Source organism: Macrobrachium rosenbergii, chromosome 34 (assembly GCF_040412425.1).
Source record: "Macrobrachium rosenbergii isolate ZJJX-2024 chromosome 34, ASM4041242v1, whole genome shotgun sequence".
In the NCBI taxonomy this organism is placed as follows: Eukaryota; Metazoa; Arthropoda; class Malacostraca; order Decapoda; family Palaemonidae; genus Macrobrachium; species Macrobrachium rosenbergii.
In genome coordinates, this window is record NC_089774.1 from 4766550 (window position 1) to 4786075 (window position 19526).

General features: G+C 34.8%; 1 protein-coding gene across 2 annotated transcripts in view; it reads left to right on the top strand.

The window, feature by feature from the left end:
- Positions 1 to 19183, top strand: part of LOC136856089 (serine/threonine-protein kinase PLK1-like) — a 104963-nt gene extending 85780 nt beyond the window's left edge. For both annotated transcript variants that reach the window (XM_067133718.1, XM_067133719.1), the window contains exons 3-7: positions 9057 to 9260; positions 10346 to 10499; positions 12080 to 12326; positions 13007 to 13120; positions 14599 to 19183. In XM_067133718.1, the coding sequence (XP_066989819.1) occupies positions 9057 to 9260; positions 10346 to 10499; positions 12080 to 12326; positions 13007 to 13120; positions 14599 to 14802 (923 nt within the window). In that variant the 3' untranslated portion in view covers positions 14803 to 19183. The remainder of the gene's footprint in view (positions 1 to 9056; positions 9261 to 10345; positions 10500 to 12079; positions 12327 to 13006; positions 13121 to 14598) is intronic.
- The last annotated feature ends 343 nt before the right edge of the window (positions 19184 to 19526 follow it).

Sequence of the window (19526 nt, forward strand, 5' to 3'; positions counted from 1 at the left end):
GAGAGAGAGAGAGAGAGAGAGAGAGAGAGAGAGAGAGAGAGAGAGAGAGAGAGAAACAGGAACATTTAAACAAAAGGGGAAAGCAGAATGCATAATACTTGGCTGTAATAAGAATTTCCTCAGATCAAAGATTCAAGGAGAGAGAGAGAGAGAGAGAGAGAGAGAGAGAGAGAGAGAGAGAGAGAGAGAGAGAGAGAGAGAGAGAGAGTTAATGGTAAAGGGATAAATTGCTTAGGTTTTAAGCATCTACAAAGAAGCATTACATTGTATTAAAAAAATCAGGTTACAGCTGTGAAAGGGTTTTGGAGTGAAACAGGAGTAATGACATTTAAAGGGATAAAATAAACCATTTAAAGGGATGAAATAGGTTAATGAGATTTAAAGGGGTAAAGTAAACCATTTAAAGGGATGAAATAGGTTATACCATTTAAAGGGGTTAAAATTTAAAGAGAGAGGGGGGGTAAGTTTTGTAAAATAAAGATTTAAAGGTGAAATGGGATAATGGATTTAAGATAAACCATTTAAAGAGGATGACCATTTAAATAAGTTAATGAGATTTAAAGGGGTAAAATAAACTGAAATTTGAGATTTAAAGTAAAATAAAATTAAATGAGGGTAAACCATTTAAAGATATGAGATTTATTTAAAGGTTAAAATAAACCACTTAAAGGGGTGTAATTTGAACATTTTAAAGGGATGAAATGGGGACAATGGAATTTAAATGGATAAAATAAACGATTTAAAGGGGTGGAATGCGGATAATGGAATTTAAAGGGGTAAAAAAACCATTTAAAGGGATGAAATTCGGATAATGGAATTTAAAGGGTAAAATAAAATTTAAACAGATAAACCATTTAAAGAGATGAGAATGGCAGGTAATATAATTTGGTAAAATAAACCATTTTTAAATGGGATAAGAATAAACCATTTAAAGGGTTGAAACTGAGTTAATAACGCTTAAATGGGCAAAACAAACCATTTTAAGGGATGAAACTGGGGTAAACAGACTTAAAAATGGATAAGATATATTATTTAAAGGGCTGAAACAGGATGAACAGCATTTAAGGGATGAAATAAAATTTTCAGAGGGGAAAATTTAAATGGATTGAAGGAAGGGAAGTAGATTAAATGGTTAAGAATGGGAATAAAAGTAGACTACAGTGAATTTGAAGTTAAAATAGGGACCAGTAGGTTTAAATGTCCAGATGAAATGAGTATTAGGTTGTAAAGTAGCGAATCAAATTGGAATAAATTGTAACATAAGGAAAATGGGATTTAAAGGTCAGATTAAATCGTAACAAATACTCAGGGGTAATGATCAGTGGATTGACAGAGTAAAGAGGGAGATTACAGTGGATTAATGGATTGATAAAGTCCAGGTAGTATGAAGTTTATAGAGTCTTAAAGGGTGAAATAATGGTAAGATGAATCAGGGTTCTAGGATTTCTAGGATTGAAAGGGTTAAATGGGTATATGACTATGGGACAGATCACACAATTAAAAAGGCAGAATAAGGTTAAATGGCACAGATTCTCTTGAGTTAAAAGGTGGAAGGAACAGATTAGATTAAAGTGTGAAAAATGAGAAAGGAGTTACAAAGACACATTTAATGGGGATAAAGTGTAAAAGGAGAGTATAAATGATAGTATATGAAAGACATAAGATGAAATAGGGATAAATAGCCAAACACCATTAAATGAAATAGGTAATTGGGAGCTTAGGGAAGAACACTTTAAATGGGGAAGATAATACAACAGATTTAAGGTGACACAAACGTAATTTGGTAAAGGGTGGATTACAATGGTGTAAAGGGATAAGGAGTGGATTACCTGGTGGAAATAGGATTAAGGGATTACTTTCCAGGGTCTTGGTTTTGTGATAGATAGATATAGATAGATAGATGGATAGATAACTGCTGGTATATTATATTGACATATTTATGAGATTGATACATAGATAGATAACTATTGTTAGGTTGCATTTATAGATGGATATATAGATGGATTATGTTATTAAGATACTATTAGAGAGAGATATATAGTTTGATTGAATTTATATATATTATATATATATATATATATATATATATATATATATATATATATATATATATATATATATATATATATATATATATATAGACACTTATATAGGAAGACTGCTTACCCTGATAAGATAAGACATAAAAATAGACAAAGAATATTTTCTTAGAAACGCCCTTTTTACTTTGCTATAAAAACAAAGAGAATTGAAGAAGTTATTCAGATTGTTCTCAACAGGAAGGAGTATTGAAGAAAAAGATAGTTGATATATTTGTTTTATTTTTTACTTTTCTGCTTAGGCCTATATCTGTATTTTTTTTTAAATGTAACAGCTTTATATTTGTTTTTAATTATGTCACGTATGCTCTTTTTTCCTATTTTCTTTTTTTGTTTGTTCATAACTTTAACTTACGTACATTTACACACACACACACATATATATATATATATATAGTATATATATATATATATATATATATATATATATATATATATATATATATATATATATATACTTATACTATATATATGTATATATATATATATATATATATATATATATATATATATATATATATCATGTAACTTGTTTGGTACAGGCTTTTTATTTATTCCACAAGGATGAATACTTAATAATAATAATAATAATAATAATAATAATAATAATAATAATAATAATAATAATAATAATAACAATGCACTCCCAAACGCTAACACCAGAGAACAAAAAACAAACGAAGACCACGAAAGCGCAACAACCGGACCTTGTTTGCCAGCCAGGGCCACTCCCTTGGAAAAGAGACGAAAGCAAGAAGGAGAGGTAGAAGAAGAAGAAGAAGAAGAAAAAGGAGCTTTGGTCTAGGGATTAGAGAGAGAGAGAGAGAGAGAGAGAGAGAGAGAGAGAGAGGGAGTTTTAACTTAATGCGACCGTTCCCTGGGTCAATATTTACTCCTCTATTCATTCCCGGCTCTCGCCCCTTGAGAGGACCTTGTACGCTGCCGACTGCAATTCTGGCAGCCCTCCGTCATCTCACGCGGCTCTTTTCGGGATCTTCATTTCTCCCCGCCGTGAATGCCGCTCGCGTGTAATTGAATAGCCCGGCACAGAGAGGGACCACTTCACCACATGAAGGAGAAGAAGAAGAAGAAGAAGAGGCGGCTCGAGTTTGTTTTGGTATGACGTCACAGAGAGAGGTGAAGATGACCTCAGAGCACCTTTGGAATACGATTCCCCTTTGGCGATTGTTTACATTAGTTTTTACTTTGTTTCTGCTTTATTTCTTAGATGCAGAAGGCTTAGGGATGGACAGACTGGTGCTCTTTTGTAGCCCAGGTCCGACTGAACTATAAAAAAGAAAAGAGAAGAAGAAAAAGAAGAAGAAGAAGAGGTTTGTTTTGGTATGACGTCATAGAGACCACTCCATCCCAAGTGGAGATGACTTTAGAGCCTTTTGAAGAATATTTCTGTCCTGACGAATGTTTGCGTTCATTTCCATTTTATTTTTTGATGCAGAGGGCTGAATGATGGGCAGACGAATGCCTTTTTCTAGCCCAGGTTCGACGGCAATATGAAATAGCGTGATAAAGAGGGTATGACTATGTATAGTTCTTAAAACCAGGGGTTAAACTTACAACAGACCTGACATTGATTGAAAACGGATATATATAGTATAGATAGATAAATAGATTAGATATATAGGTAGATATATAGACAGATTATATATAGATAGATAGATAGACAGCCACCACTTGTTTTAATTCCCGGATGTTGTGAGTCTCGCAGACGAAGGCTCAGTGGCTCAGTCACTAATTGAATCGACACGGTCAGGATAAACATTAAAGCCCCGGAACAAAAACAGGATTTAGGGATTTTTATTTTACATTTTTTTATTATTTTTTTCCATATTTTGAACCTGCCGGGATGGAACGTGAATTGTATGGGAGATTTAAAGAGATTTCTTTTGTATAGTTAATTTTTTCATTTTTTCTGCGTAGATATTTTAGTTGTTCTTATTTTTTTAAAACTCTGTTTAGTTTATTCCTTATTTTTTTTTATTTTTCTATATTTGCATATTTAATTTTTAGTTTGCTGTCCGTCCGCACTTTATTCTGTCCGCACTTTTTCTGTCCGCCCTCAGATCTTAAAAACTACTGAGGCTAGAGGGCTGCAAATTGGTATGTTGATCACCCACCCTCCAATCATCTAACATACCAAATTGCAGTCCTCTAGCCTCAGTGGTTTTTACTTTATTTAAGGTTAAAGTTAGCCATAATCGTACTTCTGGCAACGATAAGAATAGGCCACCACCGGGCCGTGGTTAAAGTTTCATGGGGACGCGGCTCATACAGCATTGTACCGAGACCACCGAAAGATTTATCTATTTTCGGTGGCACTGATTATACGCTGTAGCGGCTGTACAGAAAACTCGATTGCGCCAAAGAAACTCGGCTCATTTTTTTACTTGTTTTTTCTTATATTTTATGCATATTTTAGTGTAGTTTCTAAATTTATTTATAAATTGATTCAGCTTATTTATTAATATTTTTTTACATTTTTTCCATATTCTGTTTTGCGGGAATGGAGGTTTAAAGAGTTTTTTTTTGTTTAATTTTTAAAATTTTGCATTTTCCAATTTTCCTTAATTTATTCATAAACTTATACAGTTTATTTATTAATTTTTTTTTTTTTTAGTTTATTTGGTTGACATAGATCTTGAGTTGGTCTGTGATAATTTATTATATAATGCTTGTAAATTTTCTTGGAATATAAAAAAAAATCCACATTTTATAATTTTTTTTTTTTAATATTCAGTGGAAGTCTACTAATATTTTTTTTTGTATCACATTCAAGTTTTCGTCGTAACATCTCATTATTTTACAATTTATTTAATGGAAACTGGTTTTTAAAGAGATCTCGAGATATATTTTAAATTTTTCGAAAATACTGCAATCACGCATGCGCCCGCTTGTGTGACGTCACTGTAAAGAGAACCTGGACTTAAATTTTGCACGCATATATAGAAAGAAAGTAAATTTTACGCACATATAAAAGACAAATTATCCATAAGTTGCAAGTTTTTAAAAGTTGCTGGAGAAAGCGTTCGTATAACAACTTTACACAGAGACCGATGAAAACCTCGTTAACAAGACGCTAAACCGAAAGTGGTCAGAAAGGCTTTCAACTCTAGACCTAAGTACTCATAAGATAACACTTTTTACACCAAATACTCATAACAAAACACTTTTTACGCCGGATAAAGTGTCCGCAAGACACAGCCGAGCAACTTCACAAACACTTGAGTAAACACAGAGTCTTTGGAAAGGCGTAAACAGAAAGAAAACGTCCAAAAAATAAAAGGTCATTCCAGCTCCCAGTTTCCCGCCATTTTTTCCCGCCATATTTCCGATACGCGCCAACTCGCTCAGGCTTCTTTTTGCTCCGTAACCTGAAGGCGTTGGTGGATAGGCCTAAGCCTGAGGCCTAAGGGAGGGGTGTTTTGGGCCTTATGCCAGGATGGAATAAGGGCCAATTTTATCCCGAGATGGAAAGTAGTGATATGTGGTTTTTGATTACTGAGGGAACGGACTCCGAGGATGTGAGGAATACGTTACACAGAGAGAGAGAGAGAGAGAGAGAGAGAGAGAGAGAGAGAGAGAGAGAGAGACTTATTCATAATAATATTAATCTTTATTTCAGTAGAAATATGCATATAATAATAATAATAATAATAATAATATAATAATAATAATAATAATAATAATAATAATAATAATAATAATAATAATAAGTGAAAGTTCTGTGTTAAACCGTAGACTTTTTCAAATCGGGACACATTTTAACTTTATAATCGAAGTTACGCAATAATAATAATAATAATAATAATAATAATAATAATAATAATAATAATAATAATAATAATAATAATAATAATACCATCAGACCAAATCCCCCTCAGATAAATAAAGAAATAAATGAACGTCCCCGCTGCCAATCAGCGGAACTCTTTTGTTCAGAGTATTTGTTATTCGTCATCAAAAACAATTCTGGGAAATAGAACGTTTTTATGCCAGTGTTTTCGATGCTGTGACGAATATTTATCTTTTGTTCGGTATGTGGGTGTTTGTTGACACACAAACAACCAGTATATATATATATATATATATATATATATATATATATATATATATATATATATATATATATATATATATATATATATATATATATATATATATATATATATATATATATATGCATATGGATGACTGGCGAATATCAATAGGGCCTTCATTCAAATTTGGCATTTGAAGACCTTTGACTAAAGGGTTGGTTTCCCTGGACAAGGGAGAGTTTTTAGGTAAATGTCTTATTCTTCTTCTTCTTCTTCTTCTCCAAGTGATTCCTGAGTTGCTTTGGATTCTCTCTCTCTCTCTCTCTCTCTCTCTCTCTCTCTCTCTCTCTCTCTCTCTCTCTCTCTCTCTCTCACACACACACACACACAAAATTAGCATTTAGATTCAAAAGCAGACCGTTGCATACATAAAACATGCAAAAAAAAAAAAACAATAGGCCCTCTTGCATACCTGATGCTAACGCATATTGCCGCGCAGTTTAATCACGACCCTGTCACTCTCTCGGTCTGAAATTGGGTGGGAGGCTACGCCACCAGATTCATCTACTTGTTTTCTAGATATCTCAAGAATGCTTCGTCCGATTTCAGTGAAATTTGGCCTTGGCAATAATGGACTGGGCACTAACTTCAAACTACTGATCAGCGTGGGTTCGAATCCACCCTGAAGAGGAGAATTTCTTCATGGACTTCCTTTCGGGTTTCAAGGCTTGCAGTGGGAAGTTTATCCAATAAGTTAATAAATAAACGGCAATATATCATTCAAAAGTTTGAATGGATTAAGGAGACTGAAAGTCCCGCACCTATGGACGTTACGTACCGTTCCAGTTAAGCTCGACGAGTACAAGTCTAAATGGAGAGTTTATTATCCGCATACTCTGTTACACACAGGAAAAGCAAATATGTAAATACATATTACATTGTTTAGAGAGGTTTGTATTTAAATTTACTTAATCTTTTAACTGGTCTTAGTTATGGGAATGACAATTTTTTGATGATAATAATAATAATAATAATAATAATAACAATAATAATAATAATAATAATAATAATAATAATAATAATAATAATACTGATTAATTGATGACTAAGCATTAGAGATTTTTCTCACCATTTAAAATGATTTCAATAGATGTTTATAACACTATTAAACTCTGGCCTTGTTGAGGGAATTCAAGTGTCATTTTAGCATCTAAAAACTCTCTTCTTGAAGACTGATCAATCTTACTATTTTTAGGCTTTTAAAAATCTATGTGCTTATTGAATAGCCTTTTTCGAAGGTATTCTGAGTGTGACGTAAGCCTTTATTAAATAAAACACTAACTTTTTAAGGCATTTTGCTTGCCATTTTGACGTTTTACAGAACTCCATTTAAAGAACTTTTAAAATTATTTTCCATAAACCTTAAAGAATTTAAACAACCTTTTTAAAATTATTTGCAGAATTTTAAAACCTTCAGAATGCCTTTAAAAACAACCATCCTTAAATTTAAATTCTTTTGAAGTTGGCCTTTCAGGGAACTCTGAAAACCATTTCAGTTATTTGCAAATTCCCACCTTTAAACACTAACTTCTCTAAGGAATTCTGAGTGTCATTTTAGGTCGTTAAAAACAACCATCCTTAAATTTTGACCATTTTAAGTCTTTTCAACGATGAAATCCCCAGGGGGCCAACTAGAAGGTCCCTTTAAACTCCAAACATCTGGTCCCGTCCCGTCTCTTTGCTCAACTCAGTCGTGTCAATATTTGCTTGGAGTTGACTAAACAACGTTCAGTGATTTATGACTGTAATAAATTACAAAAAAACCCTTGTATTTCTTTAATTATTCATTTATGTAGTTGTTTATTTAGTTATGCATAATGTAATGTCAAGAGATTTTTAATTATCTTTATATTAATGTAGATTTTTGTTTGTTTCTGCTTACGGTAATTAGTCTGTTGTCGTTGACAGAGAACGGATCCATTTGACACAACCAAAACAATATGTCCGATTCCGTTATTTCGTTCAAACCCCGATTTTTAAAGCCACTTGGAAGCTTTAGGACATCGTAATTCAAAGCGGAATGTGAAAGATATACGATAAAATCAGCCTAGCCGGGGAATTCGTACTGGGTTCGTTTGGTACTAAAACGCTTTTATGCTGCATCAAGACGAAGCCACGTCCGCGACAAGCGATCCGGATGAAGCGAATGCATTTGCGGTAATTGGAATCCGTGTCTCGGATGCTGACCAAGTTTAGTCTTGCCCTTTCACGCATATGTAAACACACTCTCTCTCTCTCTCTCTCTCTCTCTCTCTCTCTCTCTCTCTCTCTCTCTCTCTCTCTCTCTCTCTCTCATTCGACAATCAATGAAAGCTGTTTATAAATAATTCCTCGGCGAACCGAAGCAACTGACAGGAACCCTTGAATTATAAATCCATACTCTTAAGTTCGACTAAATTTAGCTTTTGCCCGATACTGCCGGGACATTGTAAAGAAATCTCTCTCTCTCTCTCTCTCTCTCTCAGTTTTTTTTTATTTACTGAGGCACTTTTTTGTACCTACATTAAGTCTTGTTAGGTCTTTCTTAACTAACTTCCAAAATCTCTCACTTGTACCTCTTCTTCACCAGCCTATTGTCTTCCATTCTTCTCACATGTCCAGACCATCTGAGATACTTTGATCCTTTTATTCACTTGTGTAACTATATCATGACTTTACTCCAATCTCTCTCCATAACCAAACCGCCTCACACTTGGAACCGTCTAGTCTTCCATCTGAATCGTTGTACCCTCTCCACATGACCAAACCACCATAAGCACTTCGATCCATATTTACATGTATGCTAAACTGTTTTCAATTTTATTATTATTATTATTATTATTATTATTATTATTATTCGCAGATGGATCTCCGCTGAAGATGGGCGACCTCAAACGGGGAGACGGGTCAGCGCTGAGCAAGGGAGCCAACGGCCAGTCAGGTCAACAGCAGGCCACGGCCGGCAGGAATCCGGACGTGCCCGCAGACTGCTACCTCAAGGAACTCTACACACAGATCACTGCAGTGGTCACGTCTAACCCTGACGACAGAGAGGCCATCACTGACGGTGAGGAGTGATGAATATACCAGTGTTTACTCTCTCTCTCTCTCTCTCTCTCTCTCTCTCTCTCTCTCTCTCTCTCTGGTGCTCAGTCTCCCAAAAACTGTTATAAATATCAGTAACTCTTGTTTTTACAGTTAATGTTTCCATATCAGTGGCTCTTAGGCCTTATTGTGTTCCATTACCACTTGCAAAATATATTCCTGATGTCTATTGAAATTTTCCTTTCTTATTTTCATTGCCGCCCCCATCAGACTCCCAAGATCTGATCTTATTTCTCATTAAACTGACTTTTTATCATTATACCAGTCACGTTTCTTAATGAAATTTGTTCAGTTTGACATTCTTGATCTTTGAGTAACTGACCTATTTCCTCACTATCTGACCTATTTCCTCACTATTGACATATTTCCTCACTATCTGACCTATTTCTTCACTATCTGACCTATTTCCTTACTATCTGACCTATTTCCTCACTATCTGACCTATTTCCTCACTAACTGATCTATTTCCTTACTATCTGACCTATTTCCTCACCAACTGACCTATTTCCTCACTAACTGACCTATTTCCTCACTATCTGACCTCTCTCCTCACTATCTGACCTATTTTCTCACTATCTGACCTATATCCTCATTATTTGACCTATTTCCTCACTATCTGACCTATTTCCTCACTATCTGACCTATTTCCTTACTGTCTGACCTGTTTCCTCACTATCTGACCTATATCCTCACTATCTTACCTATTTCCTCACCATCTGACCTATTTCCTCACTATCTGACCTATTTCCTCACCTGTTTCCTCAATCTGATCCTCACTATCTCCTATTTCTATCTGACCTATTTCCTCACTATCTGACCTATTTCCTCATTATCTGACCTATTTCCTCTCCATCATACCTATTCCCTCACTGTCTGACCTATTTCCTCACTATCTGACCTTCTGACCTATTTCCTCACTATCTGACCCACTGACCTATTTCCTCACTATCTGACCTATTTCTCCACTCGCTAACCCAAATTTCCTCAGAGTATGACCTACTTCCTAACTACCCTGACCTATTTCTTTTAACCATTTCTTCTCTCCAGACGAATGCACTGACCCCTCAGCTGTCCCAGTGATTTGGGTCAGCAAGTGGGTCGACTACAGCGACAAGTATGGCCTGGGGTACCAGCTGTGCGATGACTCCATAGGCGTCCTCTTCAATGATTTCACCAAACTGCTACTTCTTGCGGACGGAGAGTAAGTGTTTGTTGTATTTATTATTATTATTATTAAAATAAACAAACAGCAGTTAAAACAGAGAGTAAATTTATAAAGATAATTCAACAAACAGTATAGATTTACAAAAAGCACAAACAGAAATATCGAGTCCAAAAAAACTAAGTTAGATGAAGATCAAGTTAGGTTACAACAAAGTTAGGTTGAGATAAAGTTAGGCTAAAATAAAGTTATAAAGTTAGTTTAAGATAAAGTTAGGTTAAAATAAAGTTCTAAAGTTATTTTAAGATAAAGTTAGGCTAAAATAAAGTTATAAAGTTAGGTTAAGATAATGTTAGGTTAAAATAATGTTAGGTTGAGAGAAAGATAGGTAAAGATAAAGTTAGGTAAAGATAAAGTTAGGTTAAAATAAAGGTAGGTTAAGATAGCGTTAGGTTAAAATAAAATTAGTTTAAGATAAAGTTATGTTAAAATAAAGTTAGGTAAAGATAAAGTTAAGATTAAGTTAGGTTAAGATGAAGTTAGATTAAAATTAAGTTAGGTTAAGATAAAGTTAGGCAAAGATAAAGTTAGGTAAAGAAAAAGTTAGTTTAAGATAAAGTTAGGTTAAAGTAAAGGTAGTTAAGATAAAGTTAAGTTAAAATAAAGTTAGGTTAAGATAAAGTTGGGTTAAAATAAATTTAGATAAAGATAAAGTTAGGCTAAAATTAAATTAGCTTAAGGTGAAGGTAGGTTAAAATAAATTTAGGTTAAAATAAAGTTAGGTAGGGATAAAGTTATGTTAAAATAAAGTTAGGTTAAAATAAAATTAGGTTGAAATAAATTTGGGTTAAAATAAATTTAGGTTAAGATAAAGTTAGGTTAAGATCAAGACAAAATTTACAAAATCAAGAAAGAATTGATGTCAGGTAGACACAAGTTTCCTTAAGAAACTTATACAGTTTATTTTAAATTAAGATAAAGCTGACATATCGTCAAGATAACGATGGATCACAATAAGATGAAGATACACTCTTGCTTCTTCTACCTGACTCCTAAGATCTGTTGCAAGTTTCTGAGCATTGGCATGTGGGATGGGGTTGCTAGCCCCACCTCCATGCTTGAAGATAGTCATCACAAAATTAACATTAAACTAGTATACAGTTAAGTAAGGGTTAGAAATAGTTACTAAACTATTAAGATAGCTAACTAATAAAACAAATAATAAGTAATTGGGATAAAGATGAGAATGGATGCTTAAGATAAAGTCAGGTAATTGGTAAGGTAGAACTTACTAAGAAAACAAGAAAAAGTAAGAAAATTATGAAGATAAAGTTAGAAAGCTATCAAGATGAAGTTAGGAAATAATGTTTAAGATAAAGTTTACAAAGAAATGAATTAATATGAAGTTAAAGAATTATTAAAATAAAGTCACAAAACCATTAGGGAACAGTAAAAGAAAAAATCTATGAAGATAAAGTTAGCAGAACATCACCATGAAGATAAAACCACAAAAAGAATCATTAGGACCCACTTACGAAGGGCACCGCCACAGACACAAAACCACCAAACCACCAAGTCGAACCATCTAAAAACGCCTAACCAACCTCCCGTTCCCCCAGGACCATACGATACATCGAGCGTACGAGCGCAGAACACCAGCACCACCTGAAGAACTACCCGCCAGCCCTGAACAAGAAGGTGACGCTTCTACGATACTTCAGGAACTACATGAACGAGCACCTCCTGAAGGCGGCCGCTTCCATGTGCCCCAGGGAAGGGGACGACAAGTTCCAGATTCCTTCCTTGAGGACTTACTTCAGGACGCGTTCGGCCATCATCCTGCATCTGACGAATGGGATCCTTCAGGTGAGGAGTTTGGGGGGGGTCGTAGGATTTTTTAAGGGGCCGTCCTTCAGATGGTAGGTTGTGTGGGGAATGTGGTCTGATAAATGTGATGCATTTATGAAGTGTATGGATATATGGGTGTGTGGATGTGTTGGGTGAGAAGTGTCTTTGTACTTTTATTGTTTTTAAAATATATATGTTAATATTTCAAATCTTTAATTTTAGCTTTTCAAAATAAAATTAGGTTTATGTACAGTAGATCTCATTATATATATGTATATATATACATATGTATGTATATATATACATACATAATAACTACATACATACACACATATGTATATTTATATGTGTGTGTGTATGTGTATGTGCATGTGCATGAGAGAGAGAGAGAGAGAGAGAGAGAGAGAGAGAGAGAGAGAGAGAGAGAGAGAGAGAGAGGTAGGTGCGCGCCTGATTCACATCAAAGGCCATCAATGCCTCTACCTGTCAAAAAAAATGGTAATGAATATTTTAAACTTGGATGAACACCCATATTATTATTATTATTATTATTATTATTATTATTATTATTATTATTATTATTATTATTATTATTAATATTATTATTATTATTATTATTATTATTATTATTATTATTATTATTATTATTATTATTATTATTATTATTATTATTATTATTATCAATCTTCCCATTCCAGATCAACTTCTTCGAAGACCACACGAAAATCATCCTGTGCCCTATCAAGGGAGCGGTCACCTACATTGACGAGAAGCGGAATTTCAGGACTTATAAGATGACGAGTCTCGTCAAAGTGAGTTGAGGGAAGGTTTAGAGCAAATTCTTCTTCTCTACAAATTCTGGTTGGATGGTAGCTCCTTTCGTGATTCTTTTGGTGCTCTCAGGTCTTGTTTATTATTATTATTATTATTATTATTATTATTATTATTATTATTATTATTATTATTATTATTATTATTATTATTATTATTATTATTATTGGAGGAGTGGTATGACTGGCATGCTGTTGGCCTATTCTAAAGAAGAGTTAGAGGAATTTATTTCTCAGTCATAATGTGGTTAACAAAGGTCCCGTTGGGGTAACCAGGTTTGACGTAAAAATAAGTCTAATCCTTCGGGCCAGCCCTAGAGAGCTGTTAACCAGCTCAGTGGTCTGGTTTTATACTTAACTTATTATTATTATTATTATTATTATTATTATTATTATTATTATTATTATTATTATTATTATTTATTATTCATATGAACTAGCTAACAAAAGGGGCCATTGACTTGAAATTCAAGCTTCCAAAGAATATGTTGTTTATTATTATTATTATTATTATTATTATTATTATTATTATTATTATTATTATTATTATTATTCACAAGATAAACCCTATTCACTTCAATAACTGTTTTATGAAACGAATTCTTTGATTATCTGTTTCTCCAATTTTCTGAAACATTTCTCTGGGTAAGTTTTAATTTGACTTGTCTCCAGTTTGTTCATTCAACATCAACCTTAACTAAGATCATCTTATTTATTTATCCAAGTTCGTCCACACTTCAGTTGCATTTTGCTGTGTAAAGTTGCTAAGATTGTTTTTAAAATGTCCCAAAGATGGAATTCGGACCGTATACTTTAGTTACTTGTACTTTAGCCACTTATACTCTTTTGGGACATCACTTGCTCTAAAAACTATTTAGATCAATGTTGGTTAAGATCAAAGACTAAATGGGCGAATAATGTAATTCTCCTTCCTAGCCCAGGGGAAAATGACAATTTAAAAAAAGGGGCCTGGATTTAACCACAAACAAGGCAATATAATTGCCACTTTTAGGTGAAATGGTCATCCATTTCACGGCAATCAGATGTTTCATGGAATGAAGAAGTTTTGGGATGCTGAAAGCGTTGTCTCAAGAGTATACCTTTTTTGGCATATTTTTATCATCTTGAAAACAAACTTCGCACTAAGTAGCCCATATTGATTTAAAAATCTCATGTAATATATGTTAATGCTCTTTTGCACTTACATACCAGTACAGAGAATTCAATTCTGCACCATTATAGAAAAAAAAATTAAGCTATTTGGGTTTAAACTTAGTGACAAGATTCCAGATATTGTCAGTTCACGTGCCGTTGTGACTGCATTAAGACTGTGATTCTGAAAACCAAATTTATTTTGGGGCTCTTTTCAGAGTTTTCTTACAATGTTAGACCATTTTATACTCGTATTTGTGTTTATTTATTTACATATCACCAAGTAAACTTACTTTTCATATTTACAGAATGGCTGTAGACCAGACCTGGCAAATCGCCTGCGTTACGCAAGAAACATGATTCAGAAACTACTGGTAACCAAAGCTTTTACCTTGAGAGCTGCCGCTGGTACGAACACTTCTTCTTCTTCCTCTGCTACTGCTTCTGCTGCCGCTGCTGCTGCTGCTGCTGCTGCTGGACAGCAGCACACTACCCAGACTGCAACTGCCTGAAGCTCTGGACAAGGAGTTCTCAACCTTTTTACCATCTAGCAAAGTTTTAGCAAAGTGACCCCAAATCATCTAAGCATCAACCAGTACCACAGTGAAACTTGACACAAAATATAGATTGGTCATAAACTAAGACTAATATAGAATGGTACTACAGTTTTAATAAGTTTTTTGCAATTGAAATAAGTTTATCTTGTGATTGAGCAGTGACGTATAAAATCAGAGTACTCTGATACATCAAGGGAGTGAAATTGAAGTTATTGCGTTGATTAACCCTTTGAGACCCCTATGACATTCTTACAGGGGCAGGTTGAGAACCCATGCGCTAGAGTGATACCTTCTACTTTGCATTAGTTTGGGGACGATTCTGTTTCGTGAAAAGACATTTTTGTCTTGAAAATTTCAACCTTGTAACTCCTTAAGAAAACAAGAAAACCTGACAAGAACGTATGATACGGAAGCTTTTGCAAATACGAGAAACACGGTATATAATCTCCACTTCCTCCAATATACTAAAGTAATACAAGTTACAGAATTGCTTAAAAGTGTGTATGGATAATTGTGTGCATGCATGGAAGTGTATAATATATATATACATAAATACATACACTTGAGTGTGCCTGGCTTATATGATACCGCATCTGTCGTCATCTGTTTATACTTCCAGTGAATATTAGCCGACCTCCTACCAGCAGCTTTGTAAATATGTTTTAAAAGAATTTTGAGTATCCTAACTCCTCTTAACGCAAGTCAGTGCTGATTAAGTCGTCACTTGGGACTGCGTTTTTAAGATAACATTTGTGTGGATGACTGCGTCGGTTAAACTCCCAAGTTGCTATGCATGCGAAGGCAGCTACCTAGTTTTGTAAGAGTTGAGGCGGCATGTCTGGTGCTGTGGATTACTAAGAAAGCATCTCCGACGACCCCTCTTTTCAATCCCTTAACTAATCCAGAGCTGAGACTCACAGACCAAGGCACTGAAGAGTTCTGTTTCTACGGAGCAAGCTCCTGACTACTTCAGATTCATTGCTACAGTGGTTTTAAGAGTGGTTTGTAGGCAGTTGTATCTTAGTGTGATAACTGTTGTGGGCAATTGTTTCTCAGTTTGATAACTATTGTGGACAGTTGGATTCCAGTTAGATACTTACTGTTGGACAATTGTACCTCAGTTGGATGCTAACAGTGGGACAGTCGTACCTCAATGAGATGCTAACTGTGGGAGATTACTCTCTATGTGATATCTGCTGAGGGCTGTTGTGGCTCAGTTGTGATATCACCCATTGCCCTTAGTGTCATATCTGTTATGGGTAATGCATTACTCTAAAAAGATTACCTTGTGGTAAGTTCTACTATGGGCAGTTGAACCTCTATCTGGGACCCACTGCAGGTATGATCATTACTTTAGCAAGATGTCTAAATCATTCTAGTCCAAGTTTACAAATGTAGGAGGTTCCCCATGGAGTAAACTCAGTGTGCTTGTGAGCAGTAGTGTTAGAAGTTCATAAATCTAAGTTTTGGGATGACTCAAGTCAGCTTCTGTGAATGAAAGGTTAAAAACCATTGTAAGTTTTTCCTTGTCTTGAACATCATAGATTTCTGAAGTTATAACCTTTTCTTAGTGACACCAACTTTTCAAATTTCATTACCAATTTCACATGTTAAACTGGTCACATCATTCGGTTAAAGGCATCTTACTAGAGTTTTGGTCATCCCATGACTGCCATTATTTATCCCTGAGCTTAACCTTGAAACTGAAGGTGTCTTGATGGTCTATTAACCACTCGTAGGTGACATGCCTATCTATGCTACTTTATAAATGACGCCACATGTTCCTAAACTTTGCTCTGAAAGTTAAAGGTGTATTGTTGAAGTCTTCATCTTTCCATGGTAGTGGCACCACATGAGAACATTTCTGGCATCCTCCAGAATTTTGTTGACAAACGTTGAGTCAAGTGGCCAATATTGTTCTATATGTGCAATGCTGGAGTCATGCGTAGTCGCAGAGTCCATTTCGAATGAGTATGGCTTTGCGTAAACAGAAGTCCCAACCTTTTGGCTACCGGGCAGAATTTTCTTGCAACAACGTGCTAGAAGATGCTAGAAACGTTTCCGTGGATATCTGCCATAACTGGGTAGAGCTATTCCTATACTTTTTATCTCAAAAGTTGCTAAAGGGTAGATTTCAAAATGGAAACGCACAACCAAAATTAGGAGCGCATTCAGTAGTTAGACAACAAGTTGATACATCAAAAAATCCTCCTCAAAACAAAAACAGGACAAATGACACTTTGCAAACAGCTTATTAGGGCATCTAGATTTTTTAATCTGTTGCTAACTGCAAACATTCAGATATGAACAATGGCAAAACATTCAGATTTTATGAATACAAGGACTTTCACCACAACAAAGTCATTAGACGCGTAAATTTTCATCGCAGCAGAACAGCTAACAAAATTCTTTATATTTCCGTTGGCCTTATAACTATAAATAGATTAATGTATATATATTTTGAGTAGAGGAGTAAAACAAAGTTAGGATCAAAGTATATAACCTTCGGTGTCTGTCGGTGTTGGAGAAACTATGAAATATGCAAGCGTTGTTCTTAAAAGTAGGCATACAGATTAATGTATACTTTCATGTATATGTAGTGTGAAGACTCGCGTGTTGTATGGCTACATTAGAATAGGATTTTAATGTATTTGGAGATGAAGGTTTGAAGTACAGAGACAAACGGGAAAGTAACCGAAAATATGAAGTTAAAAGATAGTCTTTCATCCCAGTAGTCCTGGCACCAACCACTTCTCTTGAGAATATCAATTGTAGCTGTGGAAACAGCACTCATGCTTGAAACTACTTAGTTTCCTGTCTATCTTATCATCTTCTGTTAAAAGATCCTGGACAAACAGAGAAATTTCCACAAACATTTAAAATTACAAATCTTTACATTCATGCCACCCATCTATCGTTTAGCACCACAGAACTCATTTCTTGAAAACATCTTGCGATTCAACTTGATTACTTGAGCACGCGCAAAGTATTGACAGAGTCAGGAGACGATGGGTCGTTCATAAGAATCTAACTAAGATTACAGGTCTTCCCTTGAATTAAGCTTTATGTGATGGCCTTCTTCCATCATCATTGCTCCTTGAGACAGAATAGCATGACATAAAAAACATTTTTACCTTTTAAAAATGTCCATCAAACAACTATGTTCGTGTATGTATATGAGTAAAGATATCTAACGCCCTTTTCACCATGGCCTATGGCGGCATTTAGGAGAAAACGAGGTAAAAAACGAGAGATAATTGTCATGTTGTTCTGGACGAAGGAAGCGCTCTTTCGTCACCCCCTAGAATACAATACTCCGTGACGTCATCTACCAGGATGAACCTATAGCTCCCTCGTGTGTGTGTGTGATCTGTTGTTTATAGCAGAATCCCGCTCGCCAGCCTTGGCATGTTCTATTTGTGAAAGTGTAAATCTAAACAGCCTATTGCACTGCAGCGTATTTCACGATTCCTGAGCACATTATAAACTTTTTTCTCTTGTGACAGTATACAGTTTATATAATACGTCGTGTACCTTCTATTGTCGACAGACTTGAAGTAGACTCTGAATTTCGATTACCGGGTTGAAACAAATAGAACGTGCCTTGTTTATACCGTACGTGAAGCGAGCACAAAATGTAAAATATAAACGAGTTTATATGTGTAAATGACATTATGCCGTGTTCCTGTAGCGTGAGGCGTTGAGGAAGGATTGCAAAAAAATGCAAGGTGATTCAGTAAATCCTTGGGTATGTAACGCTCGAGAAATTAAATGAATATCTTTGTGGTTTGGTAACGGCCATATTTAGGCAGCCAAGTCAGTGTCTTTCAGAAAACCAGTGGAAGGAGTTTGCTATACCGTTCAGTTAAAAAAAAGACAATATATATTTCTCATAATAACGCAGATTATACAAATATAAAATAAAAGCTTTGTCAGTTCATTTGCGTTTAGTTCCACAATTCTCTACGAAACCCGATGTCAGCAATATTAAGATAAAAAAGAAACTCTCTGCTTATTTTTTCTTCTTCCCGCAAGTTGCTTTATGAAATGCTCTTACTTTAAGTAATGTTATTTCTGGCAATGTTGCCGCGATGAATGTTTGAAGAGTAATAAACTGCGCATACCTGTCAATATGTATGAAAAACATTAGGTGGATGTTAGTTTATGTTAAGGAATATTTATGTATAGATTGTAACATATTATGTATATTATGAATTATAGCGAGACGGTGGATATCGCTGGTACAGGTATGGAAGGTATGTGGAAAGATTGACTCGTCTTGTCCCAGTATGGGACTAGCAGGAGTTTTACGTTGTAAATAAAGCATATAACGGCTCAAGGCTTCTTATTTCTTCATTCTCTTATCCTTAATTAGTTCTTAGTTGGGTTTTGTCTCTAGTGAAATGTCAGTTTATTCAACTGCGGTTTGAACTTTGACATTAGATGTCTATTTTAATTCCACCTAGTGAGGCCTAACCTGAGGTAAGTTCCCCTGATTCAGCCATTTTCGCAAATGCAATAAGTAAAGCGAATGGCAAGAAGAAGAGTAAAAAGATAAAGATGTGGTCTTACTTTACCTTGCCTTGATAGTGTATGACCCCTTGATATTTGCTGAGGGTGCAAAATGGAAAAAGACTTAACATGCAAGAAATGAAGGGTGGTAAGGAGAAGACTCATTA